The 17504-nt window shown below is 41.1% G+C and overlaps 2 protein-coding genes across 2 annotated transcripts in view; one reads left to right on the top strand and one right to left on the bottom strand.

Annotated features, from left to right (window-relative positions):
• kcnb1 (potassium voltage-gated channel, Shab-related subfamily, member 1) overlaps positions 1-2640 on the top strand; it is a 40577-nt gene extending 37937 nt beyond the window's left edge. The window contains exon 3 of the mRNA XM_072452439.1: positions 233-2640. Within this exon, the coding sequence (XP_072308540.1) occupies positions 233-2110 (1878 nt within the window). The 3' untranslated portion in view covers positions 2111-2640. The remainder of the gene's footprint in view (positions 1-232) is intronic.
• Positions 2641-8580: 5940 nt separating this feature from the next.
• On the bottom strand, positions 8581-15655 carry LOC140365863 (somatomedin-B and thrombospondin type-1 domain-containing protein). The gene is made up of 5 exons (XM_072452442.1): positions 15311-15655; positions 13861-14052; positions 12853-12928; positions 11446-11634; positions 8581-8716 (listed from the first exon to the last, which is right to left on the bottom strand). Exons 1-5 carry the CDS (start codon positions 15537-15539, stop codon positions 8599-8601), a joined length of 804 nt encoding a protein of 267 aa, XP_072308543.1. The 5' UTR covers positions 15540-15655; the 3' UTR covers positions 8581-8598.
• Between the last annotated feature and the right edge of the window lie 1849 nt (positions 15656-17504).

The raw sequence follows: 17504 nt of genomic DNA, 5'->3' as shown, positions 1-17504 counted from the left end.
ACACAGACAGAATAGTGAATTACAGGCCATGGAGAGGCTGAGGTTACTTTTTTTCTGGATAAGGTTAAGGAGAGGAAAGAATTTATACAGAATGCATGATTAAGATGTGATTAGATAAGATGCAAAAGTGATTGGCAAACGGTAGAAAGAAAAGGAGAAAATAGAATCTTCAAATCCTTTACGTCATTATTTTAATCTTTACTGACAACCACATCTCTTCCTCTGCCCACAGATTCTGGCAATCATCTCCATCCTTTTCATCGTACTCTCCACCATCGCCCTGTCGCTGAACACCCTCCCGGAGCTCCAGGACACAGACGAGTATGGCCAGTCCACAGACAACCCTCAGCTGGCCCACATCGAGGCCGTGTGCATCGCCTGGTTCACCATGGAGTACCTTCTCCGCTTCCTATCATCACCCAACAAATGGAAGTTCTTCAAGGGCCCTTTAAACGTCATTGACCTGCTAGCTATCCTCCCCTACTATGTCACCATATTCTTGACGGAGTCCAACAAAAGTGTATTGCAATTCCAAAATGTCCGCCGCGTTGTCCAGATTTTTCGGATCATGCGAATCTTGCGTATCCTGAAGTTGGCTCGTCACTCCACCGGTCTACAGTCTTTGGGGTTTACTCTCAGAAGAAGCTACAATGAGCTTGGCCTACTTATTCTTTTTCTGGCGATGGGCATCATGATCTTCTCCAGCTTGGTGTTTTTTGCAGAGAAAGATGAAGAAGACACAAAGTTCAAAAGCATCCCAGCTTCATTCTGGTGGGCGACAATCACAATGACAACTGTTGGCTATGGAGACATTTATCCAAAGACTCTTCTTGGGAAAATAGTTGGAGGTTTATGTTGTATAGCTGGAGTGTTGGTCATCGCCCTACCTATACCAATCATTGTAAATAACTTCTCAGAGTTCTACAAGGAGCAGAAGAGGCAGGAGAAAGCACTTAAACGAAGGGAGGCACTGGAGAGGGCGAAACGTAACGGTAGCATTGTGTCCATGAATCTAAAGGAGGCATTCGCTCGTAGCGCGGAATTGATGGACGTCGTGGTGGAGAAAAGCGAAAGACCACATGACAACCATCTCTCGCCAAACAGGTGGAAGTGGACGCCCAAGAGACAAGCCTCGGAAACGAGCTCAAATCGGTCGTTCAACGCACAAGAGATGGGTTCACCGAGTAAGACCAGGAGTCCGCAGAGAATCGATGTGCTGAAGCTGGAGGAGATGTATAACCAGATGGCCAAAACACAGTCACAACCCAACCTGAACGCAAAAGGATCCCGCGTAGGCAAACACAGGGATGAGATAGAGCTAGATCCAATTCAAGATCATGGAGCAGTGGTTTTAGGAGGAATTGGGGATATGAAAAGCTTGTCTAGCATTGACAGTTACATAAGTTGCACGACAGACTTTCAGGAAAATCCACGTTTCTCACACGGCCCGATGATAGACTTGGGTACTAAGGAGACAAACCTATTCTCGCACAGTCCCATTATAGCGCTGCCCAGTAAGGCAAGCAACCCTGGTCAAAAGCACACGTCAGAGTCCATACTAACGCCGGTGTCAGTCACAAAGCGAACATGTTCAGAAACTGCCAAGAAATTGTTCTTTTCCGGAAACTCCTCAAAGGGACTTGCATCTAAAGGGAGTTGCCGTAGTGATGGGGAGTCCGGACCGTCACCTCTTTCAGATTCGTCAGTTCTGTCAGACTCTTTGTTGAGCCCGGAGGTTTCGGTTTACACCACCGCCAGCAGCAGGACCCCTCCCAAGTCCCCTGAATGCGCTTCACTTGGGCCCACAGTTTTCACTTTCCATGACTCTTCTATCAGTAAGTACATTGATGCAGACACAGACGACGATGAACATCACAGGGATGTTTCCGACACCAGCCCATCAGAGAGACTGCTCTCCAGATCCAGTCCGAAGTGTAACATTAACAGGAACTACCAGAGGGGCACCAACCATTTTGAGACAGCGCAGAAAATGCTGGGGCAAAACTGTTTGTTCCCACTAGGTCTTCACGAGAACCATGTTGGACCCGAAATGGGACGTGGGCGAAAAGGGGACCGAGGACGGCAAAATACTTTAGACAAAAATCTCTGAGGGTCAATAGTGGCTGAAAACAATGCCTGTATTACCTGAACGCATCACTAGGGGATTTAGGTTTGAACAAGAGTGGTGTGGTGGATACTCTGGGAAAACCTTACAATTTGAGAATGTCACTGCCCCGTCTTCAGTTCATTCCTAATACTTTTACATTTTGGAAAAGTTCAGAGCCCTCTTGGTAGCCAATGGATGTGATCAGAGATTCCTATGGGAATTATTTTCACAGCTATTTCTTCTCTGTGCTGAATGTGGAGTCTCTGTCTCAACAAGGACAAAAAAAAATCCCAACTGCCCCCTGTCCCAAGTCAGTAGTCAGGAGATAAAGGAGAGGACCTACAAGCCTAAAAGCTACTGCCTTGTGCCCACCATTCCCAATCCTTGCCTTAGTCATTGACATTTGTAGGAAGCGTGCATGTCCTCGAGTGTGCATGGCAGTGTGAATGGATACAGTAAATATGCTGTTGAGATTGTCTTAGCTGATTTATTTTTATATAAAGTAGATAAGAGAGAGTTATGTATTGAAACAATTATTTGAAAACCTTTGATCTGAAGAGTACAGTTTATATGTTTGATGTCCTGGAACAATGGCTGCAGTTATTGAAAGCTGCGGTCAGTCGCCAATGAGAATGAATGCTTAACAGTATTCTGTTGTCTTTCATATCTCCACTAGAGAATATTACCTTCACCTCAGTATAATTTAAAAAGCATTTGTCCTACTGCTTCAGCAGTTTCTTTGTTGCTTAAAGTGCACATGAATGATGAATGCATGCACCACCATACTAAACATAGTGAGTCCTTCACAATTTATGAATTATGAAATAGTCCAATTTTGTATACAATATTTTGTTTTTAGTTTCAGTAAGTAACAAGCCTGGCCATCATACATATTTATTATTGAGTAATAGGGTTGGAACAATATGCCAATAAACTAGAAGAAATCAGAAGGGACAAACGTCTGCTGTTCTACAGTGCTCCAGATCCACAAGAGTCTTGAACTGTGACTTTACTGACTCCTTCAGGTCACTGATGTGAGCCTTTTACCCTTTAAAACATTAACCACCTTGTATTTGCGTCATGGTTCAAGAGGAATTGACAAGGTTTCAGGTGTTCTCTATAAGTGTGTGGCTAGCCAGATCTCCAGCATACATAAGTCTATGAAACGCAAAAACAGCCAAAGACACAGATGATATAAATACATTTTACTGTATAATAATACATAAGGAGGTACATCAACTAAAGCATCAGCACAAAACAATCTCCAAAAACACTCTACGTAGGTACTAAAGACACTGTTGTGGAAAAAAACAGACACACTTAGTTTCCATGGTGACCACAGCTGCCCATTCACCACAGCGCTGCGTCCCTTTGATAATTGGGCTTCAGGAGGCTTGATTGTATGAGACGTTTACGCTCACACAAGAACCAGAGTGACCCAAGCGTGGCCTACTTCAAAATACAGTGTGGTCAGTTTGCATTCATGATTATTTGTGGTGTTGTCATTGCGCTGCCTAAATAATCTGTGTATTTTTCCTTAATCTTTTCTCTTTTTTTTTAACACTGCATTGTCTGTTTTCTAACATCTTACATAATACGGACACTGGTATACTGTAAACAACAAGCAGCAATTTGCTGCAACAGAAAAACACCTAGATTTAATTTCTTTACAAAAATACCTCTATATCCAGTATTTACAATTTAACTAAACTGGCTGTCAAATCTGTGCAATAGCTTTGCATTAATAAGCCATAAATGACACTGTCCAAAAATGCACACTAGGCATTTTTACATCAGGACTGCACAATTTTGGGTGGGAAATTTTAGTTAAGTTGATTTGTAAATTATGTTTTAAAAATTGTGATTCAGTGCTCATTTTACATGTCCATGAGCAGGAATATCTTTGCAAGAATCAAATATGAACTGCTAAAATATTACAAAAATCCCAGGCCTTTCACAACAGTTTGTAAAAGTTCAAACTTCTGGGTAAACATTTTCCCCCACTAAATACAGGATGTTTTTGTCGTTTGACGTGGACATTCTATTACTCAAAAACTTGCAACCACTGCAATTTTGCACCTATTCAAATGGCAATTTTCATTTGATTGCGACATATTGTTCTGCCATATTTGATGTACATTTTAGAGTGCTGCTTTTTAGATTATAATCGCTCAACCAGATTTCATTTCCTGTTTTAATCGCTCAGTTGAACCATTTCATATTGCTCAGTCCACGGGGAAAGGAGGCACAATGTGAATGGAATAGCAATGACTGTGAGACGCCCATGTGTGTTCGTGTGTCATAGGTACATGTGTGGTTAGCACTAGAGCAAAGGGAACTGCTGCCTAATGGAGAAGAATTAACTGTACCCAAGGCATGTGTGCTTTAGGAATCCTGGATTTTACCATATTCTGTTGTCTAATTTTCCCTTGCATTAGATTTAAGGATGCTTTAATGAATAGCTGTCCAATTTAGAAATAATGATTACGCAAGCAGAACCTTAATTTGTGTACTTGTAGCTAAAGAGAGGTTTGACTTTGAATCAGACTGTATATTATGGATAAGATTTAGCAGTTTTTGCATTTTTGCATACACAACGTATACTTACATAATAACGAGGAAGCCATGAGCACAAGGTAAACTGTTGATTAAGACCGCACTCTTGCTTCTGTTCTGAATTCATGATTTATTAAAATAGAAATGCGTGTTGGTTTTATTAATTTTTTTGACTTGAACATGGCTCCACAAGCAAATTCAGTACTAGCTAAAAATGTAATTCAAATTGTACATATGAAGAATATTTTAACTTTTGACTGTCAATCCTCTGCTTGTGTTATATCAGTTACAGGTGGAGAACATCGGGATCTGGCTCCTTGTTTAACTGATCTATTCATAGCAGCAATTAATGCTAATTGCGTCCTTGATAATTAAGGGGAATGGTGGAAAATGTGGAAGCATTTTGTTGATGAGCTGTTCTCAGTTTCTTTTAGAAGAGGACGCATTGTGAGCACCAGTAACAGATTTAGGCTTTATATGGCAAACAAGTTCATAATAATAATACACATCTGGTTTAGTGTTCAAATTTAATTATATGCCATACTTGTTTGACAGTATACAATCCATATTCCAATAAATTAATAATGTTCCGCTAATTCTTTCTATCAAGGCACTGACTTTGCACACACTTACTGGTTTGCATTATTTTTTGTGGTTTAAGTTCTCTTGAAATAGACATTTTGCTTGTGCTTTGATGTTCTTTACACTAAAATGCGCTTTCTGCTTGCCGTTTTAATAATTTATTGCACCAAGGTCACATGAAAATAGGGTCGTTTTATTCTGAAAAGTATTTTTAACTGTAGTCAGGGACCATATAAACCTTTTATCTCAACAATAAAAGACAATCAATAAGTTGTGAATAGGCAGCATATTGGAAAGAGAATATGTCTATAAACACAACAGATACATGTACTGCCGTTATAAAACACAACTGTACTGAGATTTCATGCATGGTATGACGATAATACTCTGAGATCATAACATTAACAATAAATTACACACACCATCAACCGTCTAAAAAAATGTTTTTAATTTGACTGCAGAGAAAGATAGATATAGCATCACCATATGAAGGGCAAAGATGAAGAGCACAAACTGTACAGAACAATGCATTTAGATGCATTTAATTGTTACTTTAGCTGCTATATCCTTTGTTTTTACTCATAATCCCATACAGGAATATTGTAGTTTCCGAATATCACACTTGCAGATTTAGAGCACTGTATTACAGGGTTGGGGTCCATTCGGGAGAAATCTTATTATAAACCAGAGTCAAAATAGCAGCACAAAATACATTTCAGACGACAACACGACCCTATGTTACAAAAGCTCTATTTTTTCTACAGTGTACTCAGAGGAATTGACCCCAACCTTGCCTAAGCCATCATCTTTGTAAAGTGTAACAGGGGAAAAAAATTATATCTCTTAGCCAGCTCTTGTACAATGTTGTTTGTAGGTCCCGAGGCTGTCTGTTTTGTAAATGAAAAACAAGAAACAAAACCTTTTTACTTGTTGACTTTCTAAGCTGTCGTTTCTGTATCAATGTTACTGTTCAGTGCATGTTGTAACTTTGGCGTTGTGAATGGTGAAGTTTCACACACAAGAGCCAGTACTTGTCATGTTTTTTAAAAAAAGTGTCTCAATGTCCCAAGATATTTTTATTTCTTAAGAAAAGCAACAGTTCCCCTGAATGAGTGAAAAAGGAAATAAATTAAATCACTTGACTTTTTGATGTTGTTTGATTTATTACCGGCGTAAAATAATGCTAATGAGCTGTGTACAACATCCATCATCTCCATTATATGAGCACTGATATGCAAATAACACCTATTATCTCCTCACTGTGACACATTACTGTGGGTGAAATCCTCAGAGTTAGGCAGCTTGTCATAACACATAATAAAATGATACACCTAAGTTAAACGCAAGCTTGACTCGTTCAAAGCATTGCTTAATTTAGCCAGCCATTCAGATACAAATATAGCTAGTTTATTATTAATAAAGGAATATCTTATCTTATCTTATTATTCAGATGTGAGGGGAATTAGGATTATAGTATCAGTATGAAGGAAATGGTAGGCTTGACTTAGTGGCAGACTTAGATTTAGTAAACTATAATCAAGAGGTTTACACCCACTCCTCTGCCAGTAAAAGCATGTAGTTTAGAGAAATAAAGAATTCAGAATGTTTTGTGTTAAATGGCTGTGTTAAAAGTCTGCATTGTTTATGTTCAGGGAATTCATATTGAAAGACATTTTATTTGAAGACAAAAACAAACAAAAAAACTGTGATGGATCAATATAAACATCATCATTTTTTGTCATATCTCTTAGGCCTAATTTCCACCATAACGAATTCACGTTTACACAAATTTGCAACTTTTGAAATATCTTTGCATAAAAAAATATATGCATGCTTTAAAAAACAATGACACATTACTGAATATAACTTAGTTCTATCGACAAGAAAGTCCTCTTGGTCCAGAGGAGGATGTTTCAGATGAAGAGGAAGCTGTGCCTCTTGGTCCAGAGGAGGATGTTTCAGATGAAGAGGAAGCTGTGCCTCTTGGTCCAGAGGAGGACGTTTCAGATGAAGAGGAAGCTGTGCCTCTTGTTCCAGAGGAGGATGTTTCAGATGAAGAGGAAGCTGTGCCTCTTGTTCCAGAGGAGGATGTTTCAGATGAAGAGGAAGCTGTGCCTCTTGTTCCAGAGGAGGATGTTTCAGATGAAGAGGAAGCTGTGCCTCTTGGTCCAGAGGAGGATGTTTCAGATGAAGAGGAAGCTGTGCCTCTTGGTCCAGAGGAGGACGTTTCAGATGAAGAGGAAGCTGTGCCTCTTGGTCCAGAGGAGGGCATTTCAGATGAAGAGGAAGCTGTGCCTCTTGGTCCAGAGGAGGACGTTTCAGATGAAGAGGAAGCTGTGCCTCTTGGTCCAGAGGAGGACGTTTTAGATGAAGAGGAAGCTGTGCCTCTTGGTCCAGAGGAGGACGTTTCAGATGAAGAGGAAGCTGTGCCTCTTGGTCCAGAGGAGGGCGTTTCAGATGAAGAGGAAGCTGTGCCTCTTGGTCCAGAGGAGGATGTTTTAGATGAAGAGGAAGCTGTGCCTCTTGGTCCAGAGGAGGATGTTTCAGATGAAGAGGAAGCTGTGCCTCTTGGTCCAGAGGAGGACGTTTTAGATGAAGAGGAAGCTGTGCCTCTTGGTCCAGAGGAGGATGTTTCAGATGAAGAGGAAGCTGTGCCTCTTGGTCCAGAGGAGGATGTTTCAGATGAAGAGGAAGCTGTGCCTCTTGGTCCAGAGGAGGACGTTTTAGATGAAGAGGAAGCTGTGCCTCTTGGTCCAGAGGAGGATGTTTCAGATGAAGAGGAAGCTGTGCCTCTTGGTCCAGAGGAGGATGTTTCAGATGAAGAGGAAGCTGTGCCTCTTGGTCCAGAGGAGGACGTTTTAGATGAAGAGGAAGCTGTGCCTCTTGGTCCAGAGGAGGATGTTTCAGATGAAGAGGAAGCTGTGCCTCTTGGTCCAGAGGAGGACGTTTCAGATGAAGAGGAAGCTGTGCCTCTTGGTCCAGAGGAGGATGTTTCAGATGAAGAGGAAGCTGTGCCTCTTGGTCCAGAGGAGGATGTTTCAGATGAAGAGGAAGCTGTGCCTCTTGGTCCAGAGGAGGACATTTTAGATGAAGAGGAAGCTGTGCCTCTTGGTCCAGAGGAGGACGTTTTAGATGAAGAGGAAGCTGTGCCTCTTGGTCCAGAGGAGGACGTTTTAGATGAAGAGGAAGCTGTGCCTCTTGGTCCAGAGGAGGACGTTTTAGATGAAGAGGAAGCTGTGCCTCTTGGTCCAGAGGAGGACGTTTTAGATGAAGAGGAAGCTGTGCCTCTTGGTCCAGAGGAGGACGTTTTAGATGAAGAGGAAGCTGTGCCTCTTGGTCCAGAGGAGGACGTTTTAGATGAAGAGGAAGCTGTGCGCCGTGGGGCAGGAGCAGGTGTCGAGCCGCTCCACGTGCCTCCACACGCCTCTGCAGCGCGGGTTCCCCACGGCCTGCCACTGAAGAGATGGAAGTCTGCAACACAAGCATCACAAGCAACATAAGCATCACAAGCAACATAAGCATCACAAGCAACATAAGCATCACAAGCATCACAAGCAACATAAGCATCACAAGCAACATAAGCATCACAAGTAACTCAAGCATCACAAGCAACATAAGCATCACAAGCAACATAAACATCACAAGCATCACAAGCAACATAAGCATCACAAGCAACATAAGCATCACAAGCATCACAAGCATCACAAGCAACATAAGCATCACAAGCAACATAAGCATCACAAGCAACATAAGCATCACAAGCATCACAAGCATCACAAGCATCACAAGCAACATAAGCATCACAAGCATCACAAGCAACATAAGCATCACAAGCATCACAAGCAACATAAGCATCACAAGAATCACAAGCAACACAAGCAACATAAGCATCACAAGAATCACAAGCAACACAAGCAACATAAGCATCACAAGAATCACAAGCAACACAAGCAACATAAGCATCACAAGCATCACAAGCAACATAAGCATCACAAGCAACATAAGCAACACAAGCAACATAAGCAACACAAGCAACATAAGCATCTTCAGACATGACACGGACAGCTGTGTCCTGCAGAAGTTCTCTGACGACTCTGCCATCATCGGACTCATCACGGACGACGATGACGAGGAGTACAGAGGACTGGCGCAGGACTTTGTGGACTGGTGTCAGCGGAACCACCTCCTCATCAACGCGGGGAAGACCAAGGAGATGGTGGTGGACTTCCGCAGACGCCACTCCACTGCCCCCTCACCAGTGAACATCCAGGGACGGGACATTGAGAGAGTGGACTCATAAAAGTACCTGGGTGTTCATCTGAACCACAAACTGGACTGGACTCATAACACAGACAAACTGTACAGGAAGAGCCAGAGTCGGCTCTACCTCCTGAGGAGACTCAGGACTTTTGGAGTGACAGGGCCACTCCTGAAGACCTTCTACGACTCTGTGGTGGCATCAGCCCTCCTGTACGGTGTGGCCTGCTGGAGCAGCAGCATCACAGAGAGGGAGAGGAAGAGGCTGGACAGAGTCATCAAGAAGTCCAGCTCCGTCCTGGGCTGTGCTCTGGACTCGGTGCAGGAGGTGGGGGACAGGAGGGTCCTGGCTAGATTCACATCTATGCTGGACCATGAGTGTCACCCCCTGCAGGACACTCTCTCCGCTCTGGAGAGCAGCTTCAGTGAGAGACTGATCCACCCTCGATGTGCGAAGGAAAGGTTCCGTAGGTCTTTCCTTCCTGCTGCTGTCAGACTTTATAACAAAAACTGTTAGTACTGAACACTCGCAATACTGACCTAACCTAATACTGATGTGCAATTCTGTCATATGTGCAATTGCTGTTGGAATTCATGTGCAATTTATGTGCAATTACTATGAAATTCATGTGCAATCTATGTGCTGTCGTGACACATATTCATGCGCAATTACTGTCGTGATCACATGCAATGGTATTTATGTATTTATTTATTTGTCTATGGGAGTTTTTATTTATTTATAGGAGATCTTCTACTGAAAGTGTTTTTCAGACTTCCTATAAGTGATCTGTTCTTCTGTATCTACCTCTGTATCTACCTGCGTTGCACCAATGAAATTTCCCCATGTGGGACAATAAAGGAATATCTTATCTTATCTTATCTTATCTCAAGCAACATAAGCATCACAAGCATCACAAGCATCACAAGCAACATAAGCATCACAAGCATCACAAGCATCACAAGCATCACAAGCAACATAAGCATCACAAGCAACATAAGCATCACAAGCATCACAAGCAACATAAGCATCACAAGCATCACAAGCAACATAAGCATCACAAGCAACATAAGCATCACAAGCAACATAAGCATCACAAGCATCACAAGCAACATAAGCATCACAAGCATCACAAGCATCACAAGCAACATAAGCATCACAAGCATCACAAGCATCACAAGCAACATAAGCATCACAAGCATCACAAGCATCACAAGCAACATAAGCATCACAAGCAACACAAGCAACATAAGCATCACAAGCAACACAGGCTCAGTCACAGTGCAGTTGTGGCACTGTCACACCTCTCACCGACGGAGAGCTCTGTCGACATCTAGTGGCGGAGGAAGAACCTTTATCTACGCTTCTCTGCCAATGTAGGTCTAAATGCCAAAAAATATGACTTCATTTGTGAAGAATACACGGGCAAGTTACCTGTTCTTTTTTAATCCTTTTTTTCTAAGATGAAAGACGACTCTGCTTTAATCCGGCACTTGATATTACACTACATAAATAGATCATCAAAACCATTGACTTCAAAACTGCTGAACTGATACACCAAACAGCACATTTTCATTCGATGTTTTTTTGTGTTGAAAAGTGGCGAGCTGACATTTGAGAACCCTGAATGTATGAGTCAGACTCTTAGTTGAAGTTATTTGAAAAATTAAGTCAACCAATGTGTGCAGGGGTTAATATTTTTGAGCACTTAGACACAAGTTACAAGATAAAATATACGATACAAGATAAAAACAAGACAAGATACAATTACAGTTGATTTCGCATGATATATCTCCTTTTGAAAATATTACAGGCTACATACTTGATATTGTAATGGTCATACTTAAACTTGAAGTGTAAACAACAGGGCCCTGAAACATGAATACGGTTATAAGTGATTCTATGTCATTTTGTCCTGTATTGACAGAGTATTTGGTGAGTCTACCTGATGTCACTGCGGTGGATGCTCTCTCCGTCTCCAGCGCAGTGGGCCTGTCCCTGGGCCAGTGCAGGAGGCTGGCACTCCACACACACCTGGTGCCCCTCCCTCAGGTACTGCATCCATCGAGTGTGTGCGCCTCTGCTCTGAGCACACTCCGGTGTCAGAGAGGTCAGCTGGAAGCGCACGCAGTATCTAGGCACACAGAGCAACACAAGTTCATTTACGAGTAAGAACTACTGCAACTACCCTTTCAAAAGTGGATATTTTATTTGTTGTTAACCAGATATGTTTGTCATTATCATCGGAAAAGCCGGCACATTATTATGAATCTGGTTTTATTGTGGTGTCATATTAGGGTGATGTGGGCGTTTTGTGAAACTATGGTTCTTCCCAGTAGAAATGTGGGTAAATGGGCAATATTGAAAAAAATTTGAGCAAATACTAAACTACATAAGAGCTCGTTCTTTAAACAGACATGTTATTATTTATATTTTAATTAAACAGTTGTATATTCAGTATATTGATTCTGGAATAAAGGTTGGAGATATATCAACACTTTTATAATATTAGGAATGCTGTTTTGAAGATATGCAAATTAGAGTGTCAAGTTTACCGTTTATAGTTAAAAAAATAAATAATCGATATATATATATATGATTACGAAACAAAGCTGATTAACAATACACTTGAAAAAGGTTATGTTGTTGTAAACTTTCAAATAAGGGTATGTGATTCATTTTACTGACATAAACCTCAATTAAAGGCGGTATGGACGATTTTTCGGCGATTTGAGAACGCAGGCGGAAGTGCACATGTGCACTCCCCCGTGCGGACTGATACAACACACACGTGCGTTTGTTTATTAGCGCAACGGAGCGCATCGCATCTCTCGTCTCCCGTAGATTTCTGTCCACTTCTGCGTCAGCTCGAACTGTCTTTCTCCGTCTTCATTTTGCCCCGTACACTGAGGGAACTATATTATGATAGATCAATGCGCTTAGACACGCGGAAACGTGGGGACGAACCTGACGCGGCTGCAGGTGAGCGATAGGTGCGTTTTATGATTGATACGTGGCAGGACAAATGATTTATCCATGCCACGAGGAAATATGATAAAAAAATTGCTGAAAAAAATCGTCCATACCACCTTTAATACATTTAAAGACATAATTATTGGGATATTCCAAAAAAAATCTAGATATACATTTTTCAATACGACCCATCCCTAAACTGGACTACACTGATGTTCAAAGGTAATGTTCCAGTTAGAATGTCCTCTTGCTCTTTTCAACTCCACATCCTGTGCTTTTTCACTCCTTTTCAGCTTGTGAAATCACAGCTCCTCGACCCTCCCTCTAAATGCAGACGTGTCATTTACTGCACTTTGTAAACGGGAACAATGTGTTTTACCCTGTCACTTCACTGTCGGGAATTTCTCGTTTCTTCCTGGCGTTGCCATAGCCACTGCTGGTGATGAGAGCTGGAACTGTGGATTAAGGGGTATAGTATGTACATTTAGTTTCTATTCAAATGCTCTGTAAATGGAAAACAAGGAAGAAGAAAAAAAAGAGTACGTGACTTAGACGAATCAGAACTAAAAGCATTATCACAGCGTGTTCCTTTACAGAGGCTGAAATTAGAATTAAGTGGTCTTATGGTTTTATGCTGCCACTGTTCGCTTCAAAACCAAATACTTGTTTATTGATACATTTACATTTTGAAGCCAAGCATACAGGTTTCCGATTAATACAAAATGATGATGATGATGATGATGATGATGATGATGATGATGATGATGATGAAAAAAGGGGGTCCACATAAATTATAAGTGCCAAAAATATTTTATTTTCCAATCACACAGCATACACTGGTGTTGATATACACGCTGAGCCACTGCCATCCATGATATGAGTCATAATAATCTCATGGATCTATTTCACGTTACTCTTCATTATAATCAGTCAGAATCAAATCAACCTTAAAGGACACATATGCTAAATTCCTTTTAACCATGTTCTAAAATTGTTCCCTGATCAAAAACATAACCACACGCTAGTTTGATGAATCCGGATTAAAAAGTTCTCTCCCGTCAGAGATGTCAGACTCGTTCTGTGTATTTCTCCCCTACTCATCTACTAGCATCTCAGAGCGAACGCTCCAGTTGTTCATATTAACTTGGGTAATTCCCTCTGCAGCCAGTAGATGTCATCAAAACTCAAAGAAACAGAAATACAGATGATAATTTAGGTTTTCTTAGTTCTAAAACATGACAGGCTAAACTAAAAGTACTCAAGAACATGTTTCAAGGCTAATAACAATACAAAGTATGCATAATATTTGTCTTTTATTTATAAATGAAACCGAGTGAAAGTGCACATCCACATTTATACACAGATAATATAGACAACATAAACTCACCAAGTGAATGATGGCACTGGCCCTGCTGAGTGGAGTAGTGGGCACACCCGGCCTGCTCCTCCAGGTGAGGACAGGGACGTCCTCCGTTCTGCCTCTCTCTCAGGACACTCCTGCTCCTCCTGCGCACGGCTGCTTGACACGACTCAGCACAGAGCGACCACTGGCTCCACTCACTCACCTCACATGACACAGCTATGGGACAAGGAAGTGCTTTAATACTTGTTGTCAAAAACATCTTCAAACACATGGATGACAAAGAGCTATTCCGGTTTTGTTACTGTAAAGAGTCGTAAAGGACAAATGTTATGCAGGATTTAGTACCTTTAGTTTGGCATCTCGTTTTAGAAGAAAAAACAAACAAAAACATTTGGATCTCTGCTGTCTGCCACAGGACTAGCTGAGTTTTGGCACCATCTACTGGCTGCAGAAGGCAAAATAGACAGTTTAAGATGGACAGCTGTACTGATCGTGATTAGACGGGAGAAATTCACAGAACGAGTCCGGCGATGAATTATGATGAGAAAATTCTATCAAACAAGAGATCAAGTGTTTTTTTGTCGAGGGGAGAGGACTTTCTTACCAGGATTCATCAAACCAGCGTGAATGAAGCAAAGTCAAATTTGCATATGTGTCCTTTAGGAATATTAAATATAAAACAAATACTAAATAAATACCATAAACAGAACAACATTTTTTCCTTTCATGAACAATTTTAGAATTGCCTTTATCTAAACCTGAAATAATATAAGACCATGTGGTAATGTTAAAGAAACAACTACTATTTTATGTCGAAAATTGTGAATTCTTATTTTGACATAACACTATCATTGTGGTATAAAAAATTGAGGAGAATATCAAGCCTTTTACTTATAAAAATCTATTTAAAACTGTAAATATGCTACACTAATACCACACTAAAAACTGTATTTTTATTGGGCCCCATACAGGCTTATACAATGGGGCGTGGCATCGGAAACCCTGCAAAACTTACTATACCTCATGTTTATATGCCTATTGCACATGTTATTAATCGCTACACTTAAATAAAGATATATTTTTTATTTTGTCCCACTTCCTTAAACACAACAGACTAATACAAGAAACAGTGACTAACCAAGCAATTGTTTACAGTCAGTACAAAGAAAACTTGCTTGTGGACTATTTAATTCCCAAACAGAAGACTTAAAATCAAATAAGGGCCCATAGCTTATTTAAATTCCCATGTAATAGCTACACAATGAAACAGTGCTGTGGACCAGTGGACAGAATCAGTCTCTACACAGGCTGCTGCTGATAAACACATGTACATGACTGCGTATCCCCTGGCTACGTTTAAAATCTGCATTTCTTAATTAAAGTCCAACTAAGTGTGAAGTCCCCTCATAGAAGCATAGCATAATTAATTTGCTTTAAGGAGGCATAAGTAAATCCTCTTTTGGCCCAAACCTACCAGGGCATGCGGTGTTGTAGTCGTCGCAGCAGTCTTGGGTGGACACACAGGACTGGTCACAGAAGCACGTCCCAAAAGAGCGGTCCAACTTCCACCCTTTGGTCCCACACGCCGGGTCTCTGCCACTGCAACATAATCCCGCTTCCCTGCAGCCGCAATAGGACCAATCTATGAGAAATAAATACATAACCAAAAGTATCAAAAGGCCATGGTTACTGCCAAATGTCATCGTTCCCAAATTGTCCAAACAATGCCGACAAAGTCAAAGAGTGTTGGTAAAGTGACCCGTGTATACAATAGTGAGTCAATGGGAATGTGCAATGACAACATGAACTTCAGCAGAGCAAAGATGAGACTCTTAAAGGGACAGTTCACCAACGCTTCAACTGATGACGAGCTGATCATTACGAAAGGGATGTTGGCGAAATATGTTAAAGTAGAAAGTTTATGTTGTAGACTTTTCAACAAAAATATAAACTTTTCAAACAAAGTGGGTTGAAGAGTTTGATTTGACAGGAAAGTGTAAACTTAAACTTAATACTAAATTACAAACGGCTGTTTGTTCAAACATGCAGTTCCTCTGATGGAGATGGTGCTACTGCTGAAGCATGTTTCAGTGACAGCTGCAGATGTGTGTTAAGTTTATGTATTTCATGTCACGTTTAATGCATGGTCTTTTGTTTCTGAAGTGAACGGGCTGATACACCTACAATTTCAGAAAAAACATGCTTTTGATATAATCTAATGTCATTTTTGTTTATCTTGCGGTGTTGTTATTATCGCTGCAGCAGACACATCCATTTGCAGATACATTATTGCGTTTTACAGGCGAAAGCTTCTCAAACCGCTTCACTGTTGTCATTATTCTTTCACCCAACACGTGGGTGGTGGTAAACCTTCTGTGTAGCCACAGCTGCCCTGGGGCAGACTGACGGAAGTGAGGCTGCCAATCTGTGCCCCTACGATCACCACCAAGCATTAACGCACACATCATTTTCATACTAGGCAATGTGGGTAAAGTGTCTTGCCTAAGGACATGGTGACAAACAGAATAAATCAAACCTCCAACCACCAGAAATAATGAATTCTTCACTTCAGTTTAGTTAAAAGTTTAAGTTAAAAAAGACTGAAACGCATCACTACAAGTTATTTTTCCCTGCTCAGATACAGCTGGAGGTTGAGGCTGTTTCACTCATGTTTATGTACAAACATATTCAGTTGTAGAACTCAGATAGTTATCCTACTCTGAGTAAGCCCCGCCCACCGGGCGGAGCCTCCTGATAATGCCCTGTCCTGTTTTTGTTTACACTGTTGAGTTTCACCTGAAAACAATAATAAACTTTTTACTCTAAAACAGTGTCCAAATGACTACAACTGAGACTTTTCCTACACTGGACGAATGAGGGATTACACTGACCAAGGTGGCAGTGAAAAGACTCACTTCTTGGGCCATGTGAGACACAAAGATCTGTTGAAGACACAACTGTCCTGGGCTGAGGTGACACTTCAGATCCACTGTGAATTCTGATGGTCAGGTCTACAAGGATCTATCATTACATCTGTGTCACATGCACAGCTTTAGCAGATGTCCACACTTGACTCTAATGTCTCCTTTTCCCACGTTTGACACTCACGTCTTTCTCATCTGTAGCATATTCCCTCATTTAGTACTTACATTTTGACAATTTCACATATGCTTCCTTTGACTTGAGAGATTGTGTATTTCTTGATTCTTACAGTCACAGCATCTATTTCCATTTCCCCCTCTGATGTCCGTTGTTTGTCTTTTTATGACCTTGGTGGTTGATGGTGAACGTAGCATTCGGGGTGTATTAGCATTAGCATTAGCATTAGCAGTTGCTAGGCGGAGGCATAGATCTGGGTGGAGGCAGCTGTTTTTTTGTTAACATTTTGTTGCCCTGTAAAATGATTACACCGCATTGACAATTTCGAATAATAATAGTTAATATAACTTCTGAATCATAATACCACTGAATTGCTCCAAAGCAAGACTAAATTCAATCAATTCATTTATTTCAGCCAAGGCCCTGGCAGTGGATGTTACTCAACAGCACCACCTAGTGACACTCTGAAGTTCTGCAGCACTTTGAGAACACGTGCCAAGATATATTTGTGTCAGATAATTAGCATTTAACCATGGATAAATATCTCAAAACATGTGTATTTGAATGAT

This window comes from Eucyclogobius newberryi, unplaced genomic scaffold (assembly GCF_026437365.1).
Source record: "Eucyclogobius newberryi isolate DKJ021-1_F unplaced genomic scaffold, fEucNew1.0.hap1 SCAF_19, whole genome shotgun sequence".
NCBI classification, from domain to species: Eukaryota; Metazoa; Chordata; class Actinopteri; order Gobiiformes; family Gobiidae; genus Eucyclogobius; species Eucyclogobius newberryi.
The sequence above is the reverse complement of the archived record's forward strand: the minus strand, read 5'-3'. Positions and strand labels throughout refer to the sequence as shown.

Bases quoted from the DNA above. Each gene is read 5' to 3' on its own strand.
- LOC140365863 (XM_072452442.1), bottom strand. From the start codon at position 15,539: ATGACATTTGGCAGTAACCATGGCCTTTTGATACTTTTGGTTATGTAT. The intron at 12,929-13,860 runs GTGAGTTTATGT...CTTAATCCACAG, and splicing joins CCAGTGCCATCATTCACTTG to TTCCAGCTCTCATCACCAGC. The intron at 8,717-11,445 runs GTAGACTCACCA...CTTGTGTTGCAG, and splicing joins ATCCACCGCAGTGACATCAG to ACTTCCATCTCTTCAGTGGC.